General features: G+C 38.1%; 2 protein-coding genes across 2 annotated transcripts in view; both read right to left on the bottom strand.

The window, feature by feature from the left end:
- Positions 1 to 8611: 8611 nt before the first annotated feature.
- LOC136849889 (putative mediator of RNA polymerase II transcription subunit 26) lies at positions 8612 to 12044 on the bottom strand. Its single transcript, XM_067123402.1, has one exon. It carries the CDS (start codon positions 12042 to 12044, stop codon positions 10209 to 10211), a length of 1836 nt encoding a protein of 611 aa, XP_066979503.1. The 3' UTR covers positions 8612 to 10208.
- LOC136849890 (methionine-R-sulfoxide reductase B1-like) overlaps positions 10740 to 14188 on the bottom strand; it is a 95968-nt gene continuing 92519 nt past the window's right edge. The window contains exon 5 of the mRNA XM_067123403.1: positions 10740 to 12482. Coding sequence (XP_066979504.1) covers positions 12333 to 12482 — 150 coding nt within the window. The 3' untranslated portion in view covers positions 10740 to 12332. The remainder of the gene's footprint in view (positions 12483 to 14188) is intronic.

The raw sequence follows: 14188 nt of genomic DNA on the forward strand, positions 1-14188 counted from the left end.
CTGCAAAAATGGACCCCCCTAATTCCTCGTGGAAAGCACTGAAGAATCATTCTGAAACTGCAGTAACTTGTGTATTTTGTGTTTCACGAGCACCCAATAGGTGGCATAATTATCACAATTTCGAAAATTCTGCAGATACTGCAGTTTTCCATTTTAGGGCAGTATGGCTTTGCTCGTTTTCTTAAGATTCAGTTCATTAAATATGATTGAATTTGCTATTTGATGTTTCAACGCTAATGCTATTGAAAAAAGAGATGATAGTTAATGAGAAGCTACGTCAGTAATAATAACAATATTAATAATAATAAAAATAATACCAATACTATTGAAATAAGAGATGACAGTTCATGAGAAATAATAATAATAATAATAATAATAATAATAATAATAATAATAATAATAATAATAATAATAATAACAGTAAAAATCCACAATTATACAAATAAATTGTATTATTTATAAATATGTATACAACATATTTATATAATTGCGGATTTTTATTATTCAATAATAATAATAATAATAATAAAAATAATAATAACAGAACCAAACGTACATCACTTACAACTTGCAATAATCATTGCAAAATGAATCCTTTCAGCAGACATTTGTCATTTCATGGGAGACTTATTTTCATTTCCATGGGGCACCACTGGAGAGACCAAGTCGACAACAGAGAAATGCTGAAGAAGAAGAAAAAAAGTATGAACGTTACTCTAAGCCTGGAAAGGAACAAAACGTTTGCGAGAACAAGCTAGTCTGAAACGTTCGCCGAAGGACATCAATATAAGGGAAAGATTAAAAGATATTCGGAGATTTACAAGGTACCTAAGAAGGTGACTGTTGTTCTGTTCTCTTAAAAGACGCGAAATGCGATTTGATTGAACTGAATTGAACTGAATATAGAATTTAGGCCAAAGGCCAAGCACCGGAACCTATGAGGTCATTCAGCGCGGAAACGGAAATTGACAGTAAGAAGGAATGAAAGGTGTAACGTGTAACAGAAGGAAAACCTCAAAGCAGTTGCACTATGAATTATTTGTTAGGAGAGGGTTGAGGAAAGTAAGATGGAGGAAAGAGAATATTGAAAGGAGGTACAGTAAAAGGAACGAAAGGGGTTGAAGCTAGGGGTCGAAGGCATGCTGCAAAGAACCTGAAGTAATGCCTGCAGTGCACCGCATGAGGTGCAATGACGGCACTAACCCCCTACGGGGGAAATTCGATTTGGGAAGTTTAAATTCAATTTTTGACTCAGGAATTTGACAGGAGGACGTTATGCCTTGAGTTTGGATATGCTATGGCATCTAAGAGTCCTAAGGACGACTCAGGGACGCTGGACAAAAGGATGATATCGAAAGGAACTGGAGTAACAGAGGACGACTCTGGGATGCATGACAATAAAAGAATATCAAAAGACACAACACGGACAAACACAGGGTAGAAGGAATTACAAAAGACACTAGTAATTATGGAGAGAAAGCAGGTTTTTGTGTTAATATTTCTTCTGTGCCACCCCAGCGGGAATGGGGAGTGTTAGCTAGGTGTCAGATTGGCTCCTGGGGGCCTCATATAATTTGGGAGATTCAAACCTACTCGTTATTTAGACTGCGAGACAGGAGGCTAAAAATGAGTGGAGATTCGTGGAAGTGAAAGCACAAGTAAGACAAAAGTAGTGGAATTTCACAGGGGCCTTTCTGTCACACGTTCTAATGATAACTATTGGTGAGTAAATAGGGTATTTCTTTCCACACTGGGCCACTTTCTTAAATAAAATATGACCACAGAGATAGACAAGCTTCTGTGCAGAAATCTTCTACAGTTTTTTACATCTACATAGAAGACTCATTAGTAGTGGGTCGAAAGCCCTACCAGAACTTGCATTGTTTATATATCTCCTTTATGCATCCTCTCACTTTCTGGACATCAGAACCCTTCTATTCCAACACCTCTTCCATCCATCTGTCCATTTTCCCCAAGGTCATGTGATAGGACAGAGTGGCTTCTTCAATTTTTCATTTCTTATTTTTTTGTGGGGTCATTGACATTTCTTGTTATCGATCTTATCATTTGTGCAGATGTTTTGGCCAATTTGCTTTTAATTGTTGGTTTCATTTGTTTCCTCTCTGCTGGTTCATCAGAACTCAGAGGTCTACAGTAGACCTCCCAACGTCAGGGCAAGCAAGGGCCTTCCTGGCAAATTCTATCTTGAATAGTCCATCATCAAATATTCCACGGCCTTCAGTACCTCCTGGTGACAATCTTTGGCACCTCAGTCCAGCATCACATTTTAATAAAATGGAAATTGGAGTTACGTGCCCAAATGTTTTGGGCATAAGGCCCAATTTTCTTAGTCTTTCATTGTCATTCTTTTTCCTTGCCAGGGAGATTTCTCTAAGTTTCCCATAGTTCATTGTCAGCATAGAACATACCAGGAGTATGGTACTTTGTTTTTAGTGCCTCAGAAGAGCTTTCTATCTATCCATCAGGTAAAACTATTAAGGAATATTGCAATCCACCTGAAGAATATTCATTTTTTCATCGTCAGGTAAATACCTGAAACGTGTAAGAGCAAACGGGGAACTGAAGGAGGTGATATATAACAATTCTGTTGCCGCTGGGACATACTTGACTGTGTAGCAAGGACAGTGAGGGCAGTTGGGAAAAATAATCCTAGACCCCATAAGCGTATGGTGTGGAAAAAGAATCCTACATTGCTGACGAATGAGGGTACCCCATGAGTGTATAGATATGGAATTGGCAGGATGAAGAGAAGCATGATAGATGAGATAGTCACTATCATTGCTTTGCTTGTCATTTGCAGTGCATGCATGTGTTCAGGGAATATTGCTAATGAGCTTGAAAGTAGGGAAAGAAAAGTGCGAAGTGCAAAAAGAAATAAACAAAAATAAATACATATCAAATAAAAATTAAACAGATTTTGAATAAACATACCTAGTAACAAATAATAAAATGCATAAAATATTTAACTACAAATAACACTAAACACATTAATAAGTAAAAAATCAAATCAACATATAAAGGAAAGCTTCATGTGTATTTTTAAGCACGGAAACTCAACCATTAGCCTGTGGAAGGTTTTTTGTTTACAAAGCCGATAGATGAGCCTAAGGTTGAGGAACTGTCAAATTTAAGACTAATGATCAACTTACTTTTGATTATTCATGATTAAGCAAGTTCAACATGATTATTATTAATCAGAGGGATAAACCCTGTTCATATGGAATAGACCTACAGGGGTCATTGGCTTGAAATCAAGTGCCAAAGAATATGGGGTCCATTTGAAAGAAGTAACAATAGCTCTCCAGTGAAAGTGTATCAGAACTTTCCTGAAAGTTGTCAGATGTCAGAAAGTACATTTTTGCCAATGGAAATGACAATACAGGTGTAACTTTGAAAGCCAGACTCTTGAACAGCAATTACTCTACCTCCTTTTTGGCAGACTAAATTAAACCTGTACATCTGCTATCTTTCACGCATTAAGTAAAGATAAGAGTCTGTAAGCCAGTCAAAAGGACAAAGAAGACATGTTTCACGGAATTTGTGAGGCTGAGAAACCACTTGTACTAAATATTCCTTTTCCCGGTGCTTGACAATACCTGCCTTTCCTTCTAGGGACCTTGGAAAGATTCCACGTGGCCTAGACAGTGATACACACTGGACAGTTGATGCCCAGAAGATCCGGGTGAATTTTCCTGTTTCAAGGAAGTTCTGGTTGAAACAACTACATTAGTCTATCTACCCTTCCAGTGCTCTCTAGCATTGCAGAGAGGTTGGCCTGGAACCCTTAAATAAGACGCTGAACCTAGGCACTTGCATCCTGAAAGCCATTTGGCTTACAGGAAACAGTCTAGTTCTTTCTCCTTTTTACACTGGGTATTCTATTTGTTGCTTCTGTTTTGTAAGGCCTTTGATCTTCTGGGTTTGTTCCATATAAAGCTGTATAATAGGCTACTCTACTTGAAGTAATAATAATAATAATAATAATAATAATAATAATAATAATATAATAATAATAATAATAATAATATTGCTGGTGTATGGAGAATGGTAGCAATGTCAAGAACTCTTGGTATACAGAACTGACTTATACCACATTGAAGGACTCAAACTAGATTTAAACAGCCGATTTCAACCAGATTGAATCAGCTAACTTAAACCAGATTGAATGACTTGAACCAGATTGAGTGACTAACATCAGCTTTAATCAGCTGACTTCAACCAGACTGAATGACTCAAACCAGATTTAGTCAGCTGACTTCAACCAGATTTATTCAATAACTTAAACAGACATTGACGTAAACCAGATTTAATCAGCTGACTCAAACCAGATTTAATCAGCAGAACACCGTAAATGACACCACTCTAATGAAACAAAGAAGCTGATTAATAAGATTTTATTTAATATCAGATGAAACTTACATTAACTCAGTACACAAAATATAAAGTACTTCCCTAATGCAAATGTCACATACGCTTTGTGCTCACACCTTCCTCTCTCTCTCTCTCTCTCTACTTGCCAAAATATATATAGGAATACTGAACATTTACGAAGGAAATCGTTCATATACATTAGTATTTCTGAATGCGTACTTAATATATATATATATATATGATTTACAGCAACTCATATCTTGTCAAACTCTCTTGACAACGATTCTCCGGTACCTTCTGCAAAGTCCATTCGAGAACTGTATCATACAGACTCTTAAGACCACGTCGCCACATCCGTCTCCTCGAGAACTGACTTCAGTTTGGTACATATACATTAATACTACGCCCAAAATCCTGGTGAAATCTTGGGCTTCTTTTTCGTCGCCCGTAGTGAATGAACCACATATAAAAAAAAATGAACTTTTATGGAAATGCATCTTTAAGTACTGGACACAAGATGTGACAAACTCATGGGACAGTGACTTCCTAATCCAAGCAGAGTAAGTGACTCACTTGTTATCAGACGTCAGGGTGTCATTGAAAAATAACTTGATAAAGAATATCTACTCCTGGGGATGATGGTAACTTTGTGAGTGCACCAAACATGTTTCTACCCCCAAAATGATTTGTGATTGCTTCTTGATTGTTTTTTCTTCCGTGATTATCAGAAAATTTTATATTTGGTAATCGACTCATAATTGTAATGGGAACAATGCCCTCTTAATCTCTCAATTGGATTCGCTTGTCACTGCAAAGCCTTAGATCCAAATGCCTTCACATATTTGCACTTGGATCTAAGGCTTTGTAGTGACAAGTGAATTCGAGAAGTTAAGAGGGCATTTTGGCTATTACAATTACATACGTATCTGGTAAAAAGTGACCAGTAGATTCTACACATTATATATATACAAACCACTGCTCTATCTCACTTCGAACGCTGCAAACTCCAAAGACAATGGTTTGTTTGGTTTGTCTGATACAAACACACTGCACATACGCCTGAGACTTGTCATGTACAAACGTCAAACTTCGTGTAGGAAAAATACACCGTAACCTAAATGACCATACAGTTTTCTAAGCCCCAAACTGCTCAGAGTTTCATACAATGCGCAGAAATTAGGCACTGGCGTTCTTTTCACTTTTTGATGATTATCTAAGTGGTAATCCATAACCTAACTCTTCTGTACCAGCCCATACCAACTCACTTCACTGGTACAAAAGGAACAGCAATGTACCGTATTTCATTTCCCAAAATCCACTGCTGCACTTCATTTCGTTTCTGGTATTTACCAAAGTGCATAGTGTGCTTATGAATGAAATGAGTAACGCTCTGTAAGACAGCTGTCACAGCTTATGAATGAAAATGAGTACTATGGTGTAAGATAGCTGTCGCTGTTTATGAATGAAGATGACTACTATGTTGTCAGAGAACATACGCACGAAAATATGGCAGAGTAACAGGTGTACCCTGGGAATTCTCATGCTGGATAACGTTCGCTCATTTGTACATCTTAAAAAATAGAAGATAAATACTTGAACATTACCAAACTCTGACCTAATGGCATTACCTAATCTGGCACCAGAACCAGCTTATACATTTCACGAGCTAAAAAAAAAAGTGATACGAGACAAAAAAAGAAGAGCCATCTTTGAACCTACCCAAATTAAAGCTAGGGTGAGATATCCCACGAGCACTTTCTCGAACAGGGACGGCAGCTCAGTTTGAAAAGGTGTAATACAATACACCTGGAAAAGGCACAAATAATATAGAAAGTCTATGGACCAACTCATTACCAAGTAAATAGCGAAGACTCAGAAATGACCAAACATGTTTGTCAAGATTTGAAAAGTCCAGTTTGAATCTTGGCAAAGATTGAGAATGACAAGTGTCTGTGAACAGCCACTTCGCCTGGGAAAAGGCGCAAATAATATACAGTAGAAAGTCTATGGAACCAACTCAATACGAAGTAAATGGTGAAGATCTAGAAACGACCAAACATGCTCGTCAAGTTTCAAAAGTCCAGTTTGAACCTTTGCAAAGATTCAGAATGATGAATGGAAGTCACTGATAAGTGTCTGTAAACAGTCACTTCGCTCTACTTCCTCCAAGAAGAGGAATGAAAGAAAGAAAGAAAGGAAAAAAAAGAGTCGACTCCTTCACACTTAGGAACATCTGTGGCAGCAGAGCCAGAAGACTGACACATGAAAAAAAATTATCTGCGGTTATTGAAAGTTGAGTCAGGCACTTTCAATCACATTGACATGTTATGTACAGTGAACACAAGATTCAGGGGGACAATGGTTGACGTTAAAGTAGGCATTTTTGCTGAGGGAAAGTCACTGGATGAAATGAACTTCCATTGCTGATGTGGAATCTCTCTTTACAGGACAAAATATTCAGATTTTATAGCCTATTCAGGCCCTAAGGCAGCCAATGTGCATTCCGGCGTCAAAATGAAGCATATATTCTTTAGATAAGTTCCTCAATTATTCCTTTGATAACTAGACATGCATATCACTAGATAGAGTTCCTATGTTACTGATTTAATAACCAAACTTGCGGATTTAACAGAAGTATCATGAGAACGTTGAGTCTACCATCACAATGACATGCCCAGGAAACAACCTTGCTGCCAAGCAGCTCTGAATAGGGTACATATACTCCGTTTGACCCAGTGTCTATCAGACAAAATTAACAAATGGCTAACAATTGGAATTAAGATTGCATATTTGTCGAAGCTGTGCTAAATAAAATGATAAACAAGTCCACAAGTGTGTGAGACACCGTTTAAGTTGTATATAAGAAACATACGATACAAAACTAGGATGTAGTGTGCTGCTGCCCACATAATTGTTGAGAGATTTACTTAAAAGGCTGTACTGTGTAAAAAAAACTGCACAATATTTGCATCCCCAAATGACCATTTTTTATTTGTTTATATTTAATTATAAATTTTAAACCATGTATTGGTTTCATTATTATACTAAATTCACCTGAATTAAAAACAATTCATTGAACAATAATCACTCTCTGTACTCTCAAGTAATATCAAGAAAAGAGTTGTTGAAAAAAAGTTTTCTCAAAATAAATATATTTCATTTTTTCATAAAAGGAGCTATATAATAAAAATCCTTTTACAAGATAAAATATAAAAACATATATAAAACACTCCTCGGATCATATACTTTGCTGAGATAGACTCTGTAAGTGGAAAATAAATAGCTGAAAAAATACAAGTTTGAAAAGTGAGTAACAATAGCTGCATATGAATGAGTGTCTAATGTCTAAATATGTAAATGAATGTCTAATCAAATGAAGGAGATTCCATAAATATATTTCCAAGCCTCAAGGATTCAGTAACTGAAACAATTACCATTAACTTACTTTTATACATACGCTAATAAATAAGACAATTTAAAATGTGTTCCAAAGGACAACTAGCCTAAAATAATTTTGTTTAAATAAGACAATTCAAAGTCTGCTCTAAACGTCGACGGGCCTAAATGATTTTTTTTTAAATAAGATAATTCAAAGTCTGCTCTAAATGTCGACGGTCCTAAAATAATTTCCCTCAGTGGACAGTGTAACAGTACTACCCAACATTTTGTTCTTTTTCGTAATATCTCTTTTGCTTAGGTGAGTTTACTCTCCAAGCAGTGGCCACTGCAATGCGCCTGAATTATTGATTAATGAATGACAGGAGGAGGATAAGAATCTGATGACTAAACATTAATATGATTTTAGTGGCAAAGCAAGTCTGATACAGCGTACGTTTATAAATACAGTGGATGTCATGACTGAGGAATATCGTGTTTATTAATGATGATTATTTTGAAGTATGAATTCACATTCATGACAACAAATTATAGTAGAAAGTATATGAAGATTAGTGCATAAAGATCAGTAATATAAGATGATAGTTAGATATCGAGATATATTTTAAAAGCCCTTATTCATAGGAAGAGCTTCTCAGATCTTATTGAAGTCGGAAGCCCAAGGTCAATCTTTGGGGCTTGGATCTCACGGGGATTCTTTCCAAAAGTTCAAATATGTCACCAGACAGGGCTTGGTCAGAATTCGAACTCTTAAACAAAAAACCTGACATCATAATAATAATAATATGTAATAATAATAATAATAATAATAATAATAATAATAATAATAATAATAATAATGAGAATTATGCTGAAGAGTCACGTTTTTAAGGTGAAAAGCGGATGACAAAATAAGACCCTCTTTTAGGAGTGTAAATCTTGATATATATTCAAGATACACTGATAAGGTGACCTGACTGGTCAGGTTGTTAGAATACCAATCAGGAGCCTGATCTAAATAATCTGTCAGGGTTGATGTTTTGATTTGGTTGCAATCCTTCAGGAGGAGGACAGCAGCCCTCATAAAGCTGAAGGATTTTCAACGTACCTTTACCAATATGCAAAGATCTTTACGTCCAAGAAACCGGGTCTAGTCATACCCTCAGTAATAACAATGAAAATGATAGGGATGCTGATGATGTGATGATGATGATAATGATTTTAATTTAAAAGTTATAAAACTAAATCTGTGATAGTCCTCGTGGGCAAGTTCAAAACACATCGCCATAAAAAATAATACGAAATTCCATTCACTGTCAATTCTAACTTGTAACAAAAATATAATTGTTTTTCAAGGTGTCTGAATCTATGACTCACGTGGGAAAGGCCTCATGGATTCGTTTCTTTGTCCTGTATGGCAATGCAAGCATATTTAACCTATGCTGCTCGATGCCCTGTAATGTCCCAAAACATCAATACAGTATGTGATGAAATTTCTCTCAGTGAATCACTTCAAAGGTAAACCTCTGTGATTATTATGATCTTGAACAAACAGTATCTCTTTCAATAAGCCCTCTCCTCTGGTAAGGGGACACAGCAATTCTCAACAAATGGGGAATAGAAAATAAACTCTGTGTTTCTAAAAATAATGGTACAGCATTCGACTGAAGTGAGTTGGAGATTATCACTGCATACAAAGTGAACTACCGGATATTCTTCTACACTGACATCATACTGCAATGCATACTGTTCACTTCAATTCATGACAATTAAGGAAAACTCAGTCTACAAGTGTGTAACAACATTTCAGAAAAAATAAATGGTTGTTATACGACAGAAAAACTACTGTCAGTAGCGAAGCTGAAAGAATAAACGTTCATACAAGTAGAATTCCACATTCTACCTCAGTTCTCATGGAAGTCTTTTTCCCAGAGGAAACTATCCTAAACTCTATGTACACTTCTTCCATAAGGGTCCAACAATGTCTCAAACATTACCAAAGACTTTAATGTCGAAAGATTCTAGTCCATCTTAACTCTGTCGCAACGATGGTAGGAGAAAGCTAGACCGTTTTCTGAAAGGCCAAACTCCAAGAGCACTACTTTGATTTGCACAGTAAATGGCATCACTTCAAACTTTATGCCTGACCTGTTTCAAAACTTGCTTAATTACACTTTTTAACTTCCTTATATCATATCTGTCACACACTGAAATCAGTCCCTTGAGTCTTTTGTGAGGTGTTTCACAACTGTTTTCAAAATCCCTTCTCTCTCAGCATCATTAATCTCGTGAAGCTACACTTAGAGTGTATATATGTATATATACTGTACAGCTATTATCGACTTACAAACACCTCCTTTCATTATATTACCACCAAAAAGCAGCTAGACTATATTCAATACTGAACTGAAGGTACTCCCTTTAGTTTATCTCGTGTGATCTCAAGTTCCTTGCTCGAACTTCGAAATAAGCGAACTGACGCGTGAGTTAGATCTCGTGATGCCTTGGAAACCTCCCCGAGTTGGGCTATAGGTCAAACTTGGGGCGCCTGACCAATCAGAAGCCTCGAGACTGTCGTTCGTTGCCCCGTCGTCTATCACGACGATGCCTGATTCCCCTGTAGCAGTGCTGGCATCGTCAGCGCTCAGGCTGCTCTTGTTCCTGAACTCAGGGCAGTCTAATGGCTCTAAGGACCCTGCATAGATAATGCTTCTTCTTTTCATTTCCTTGTCGTCTATCTCATGCTCCACGATGTTTACGTTTTCCAAGATCTCCAGCAGGAGATCGTCAACAACTGGTACTTTCTTTGGAGAATCGCTGGGCTCCTCTACCTGGATATTGCAAGGTTTCCCTTTTGCAAAGATCGATTCACAATCTAAATCTGGGCTCTCGACCTCTTCGCTTTGGCAAATGGGAGCTGTGTCTAGCAGTATATCCGGTCCTTTCACATCTCCGTTCTTCTTAGCGTGATCTTTCTTCTTCTTTCTCATCGGCAGTACCATACAGTGGCTGTAGAAGCGTCTATAAAATGGGTGACTAGAGGCCGAGTCGGCGCCCAGTTTTGGAGCATTGGAAGTAGGTGTAGCAGGGAGTGTCTTGCTCGTTCTAGAGGCCAGCCCATTGCCACACTCAGCTTCCTCTGGTGGGCCACATTTCTTGGGGAAGTTATTCGGACGCTGTGGCTTGTCAAAGGAGCGCCTACCTCCGAAGCTCCTGATCAAACTCATGCCGGCTTTTGAGTCAGCTTCTGCATTCGAGTTTTTCTTCTTGGAAATGACTGGTTCCCTGTCTAAGTCCAGAGATCGATAGCTCGCAGCCTCGGCCTCTGGAAAGCTGGAAGACGTCTGACTACCATTGAGACCTATCTCTAAGCTGGTTTCGAAGTCACTGTGATTATTGTCAATCAGAGGTTCACTTTTCACACTGTCCTTTTCATCCTTCTTGTAACTACACTCTTTATAGTATTCGTCATCAAAACTTGGGCTCTGAACTTGCATACACATCCCCCAAACTCGACTTGGGTTTCTTCTTACCGGGGCCCTGTCCCTGCTATCCAGAGCAACGACCTCTTTCTTGTTAAACATACGGACGAACTTGGACACCTTGCTCTCCTTTTTATCTCTGACTAGATTTTCCAGAAGGACTTCATTCTCTTTGGCACTTTCTTGCTTGAAATGGTTTTCCAAGCTGCTCTCCTCATCGTTGAACCCAGAATTTGACTTTGAGTCCTGATTTGACTCTACCAGAGTATATACATCGTTTTCTCCCTTACACTCTACTTGGTAATCTTTGATTTTTGGCCATCCATTGCTCATGATAAAATCTTCATTTTCAAACACTTTATTACTGGTTTGGTTCACTGGTCCATCTTCTACAACTTGATTGGAAATGTCATTTTCAGTTTGGTGTTGCGAGTTGATGCCATCAGTTGGTCTGTTCCCATTGACACGGTCTTTCAGAGAATCATTACTTTCTGTACAGTTACCTGTGTAATTTTGATTATTCTCCTCATTCCCAGTTAATAGTGCTGTCGTATTTAACATCGGCTGGTTTGTCACAGAATTGGTTTTACTCATATTACCATAAGACATATTTTCTTGGTCCCTACTGAGGTCGCTGCCATTCACTATTATGTTTGAAGTTCTCGTTACAGATTTTCTTCTACTGGAACTGTTATCATTTTCATTCAAGTTCCCAAACTTACCACTAGCACACTTGTTACTTTCTGACACGTATAACTTGGACTTTTCATTCTCGTTGCACGCACTCTGGTCCATCAGAAACTTTTCTCTCGCGGAGTACGACTTCCTCTGACTCACGCTGGCCTTCGCATCCTGATACGTAGTCGCAGTTATTAGCCAGCCACTCGTTCCTCGCCTTCAGTCTCTTATCTATGTGTACTTCTTCCTTCTCCTCCTCCTCTCCTCTTCATCATCGTCTATCATCTGAATAACTGGAAGCTGTGGGGCAACTGGAGCGTCTGTGATCACCACATCTCTCGAGGCTGCGCTGGTCCCAAGGGGAAGGGCAGCCCCACTTTCCCCACTGGAACCAGACAATTTTTCTCATGACTGGGGAGTCGTGGCCTCGCATGTGTCCATATTAGTGACGCGGAAGCACATGCGTGCACCCAGGGCACACGAGTTGGATGGAGAAGCCAGATGAACCAGAGGTTCACCTTGTTTAATCGTCGCTGTCACAGATCGCACTGGTTCCTGAAAAAGAAGGAAAGGAGTGAGATCCAACTGTCAGGTGATTTGGAAATTAGAAGCTTTTACAGGGAAACTTGAGACATCCCACAGATCAGGAAATGTTGCCACTATATGAATTTGAAATAGAATCTAATGATTCACATTTTGATATACCATATTTACAAGAGTAAACAAAGTTCACTGGTGTTTTGAGCTCAAGTCTTGAAGTCTTTGTTGTCTAAGAGAAGACAGCATTAAACTATTGAAACACTTGCTAAAATATGCCCGTGCAAAAGAATCAATAGTGGCATTACGAGGAAAGCTGATTTTGTTTTCCATACAAAAATGAATTGGTAGAGAAAATGGCAGCCAAAACTGAGTAAAACTGTAGATGGATTCGTTTCCTTAAACTGACAGCAAATATTCCAAGTTTTCATAAAAGCTGAATGTATTTAGTTCATAAGACCTCAGGGGCTGAAGTCCTACAACTTTTAAAAGCTGAGTCATGCAACCTGAATATGCCATGAAATCATAAGTTTTACAATGCTCACAAAATGCTAAAATATTCAAACTTGCATGCTGAGATGAAAAAAGACTTCAGAATATTTTGGAATGATCCTGGCTCAACACTTCAAGCACTAAAACTAAAGGAAGTCATAACTCTTTACCATGTTTAAATGGTTGAAAATTTTTAATCTGTCACTAACCTAGGTGGTCAGCCCAGGTCTTGTAACCATATCTGTTTAGTGACATCAGCTTTAGTCATGACAATGACATCACTGGTAGGTGACACCATCATAATATCAGGACCACGATAAATACATCACAACAGACAAGCCAAGTCCATAGGAAGGAAGGAACATGCTTTTAAACAACTGGATACCTTATTCACTCCATGTCATTAGGGCTTAACATGACTAACTGAGATGATGGTGACTTGTTAAGCAGCCTTGAGGCTAAAGGACAACTTTAGGCTAGAGGACAACTCTACTAAAGAACTCAGTGCCCAGTTAATGAAAACTTTAAAATTTTGTGAGACAGAACAAAACATTACAAGTCATTTGAATTGGCACTGAACCTGCAATTCAATTTATGAGGAAACAATACTGCTAGGAGAGTTTTATGTTAAATAAACGACAGAACTGTTAATCCATGCCTTGAAAAATTTTATACATCCATAAAAAGACATAATGAACCATTCTTTATGTCCAGCATTCTATCATCTGAAGTTTGAATATCATGAGCAAAAGGGTTCATACTATAAAGCATAACTTACAAGCTCTGGCAATGACCCAAGAAAACAAGAGAGGTAGAGGCCTTGAATATAGCATTTTATACTCAGGGGTTCCAATCAAAACATAAAGTAGTCCCAGTTTTAAGTATTGGACAGTAAATATCTAGAGTGATAACTGTCTAGGGTAGAAGGACTTCAGAAACCTTCAGAGCGAAGGTTCTCTGATTCTCCCTTGTCTCTCTCTATTGGCTTCCACTTCCCTCAATTTTTCAAACCCTCCATCTTCCAGTAGCTTATCTATCATTACCTCTGTGGTGAAGTCAAAGCCCTGCCCCCTACCTAAGCCCCACTTTTCTTATTCCCTTTGGGACTGAGTGACACAAGGAGCTTAGCCTGTTCACCCCATTCTCCAAGACATTAAAAACCAATGTCTCAACCCTCTTGATCCCCTTAGGACTGATTGAGACGAGTCTTAGTATGTCCACCAACCACATCG

The sequence above is a fragment of the Macrobrachium rosenbergii genome, chromosome 21 (assembly GCF_040412425.1).
Source record: "Macrobrachium rosenbergii isolate ZJJX-2024 chromosome 21, ASM4041242v1, whole genome shotgun sequence".
NCBI lineage: Eukaryota > Metazoa > Arthropoda > Malacostraca > Decapoda > Palaemonidae > Macrobrachium > Macrobrachium rosenbergii.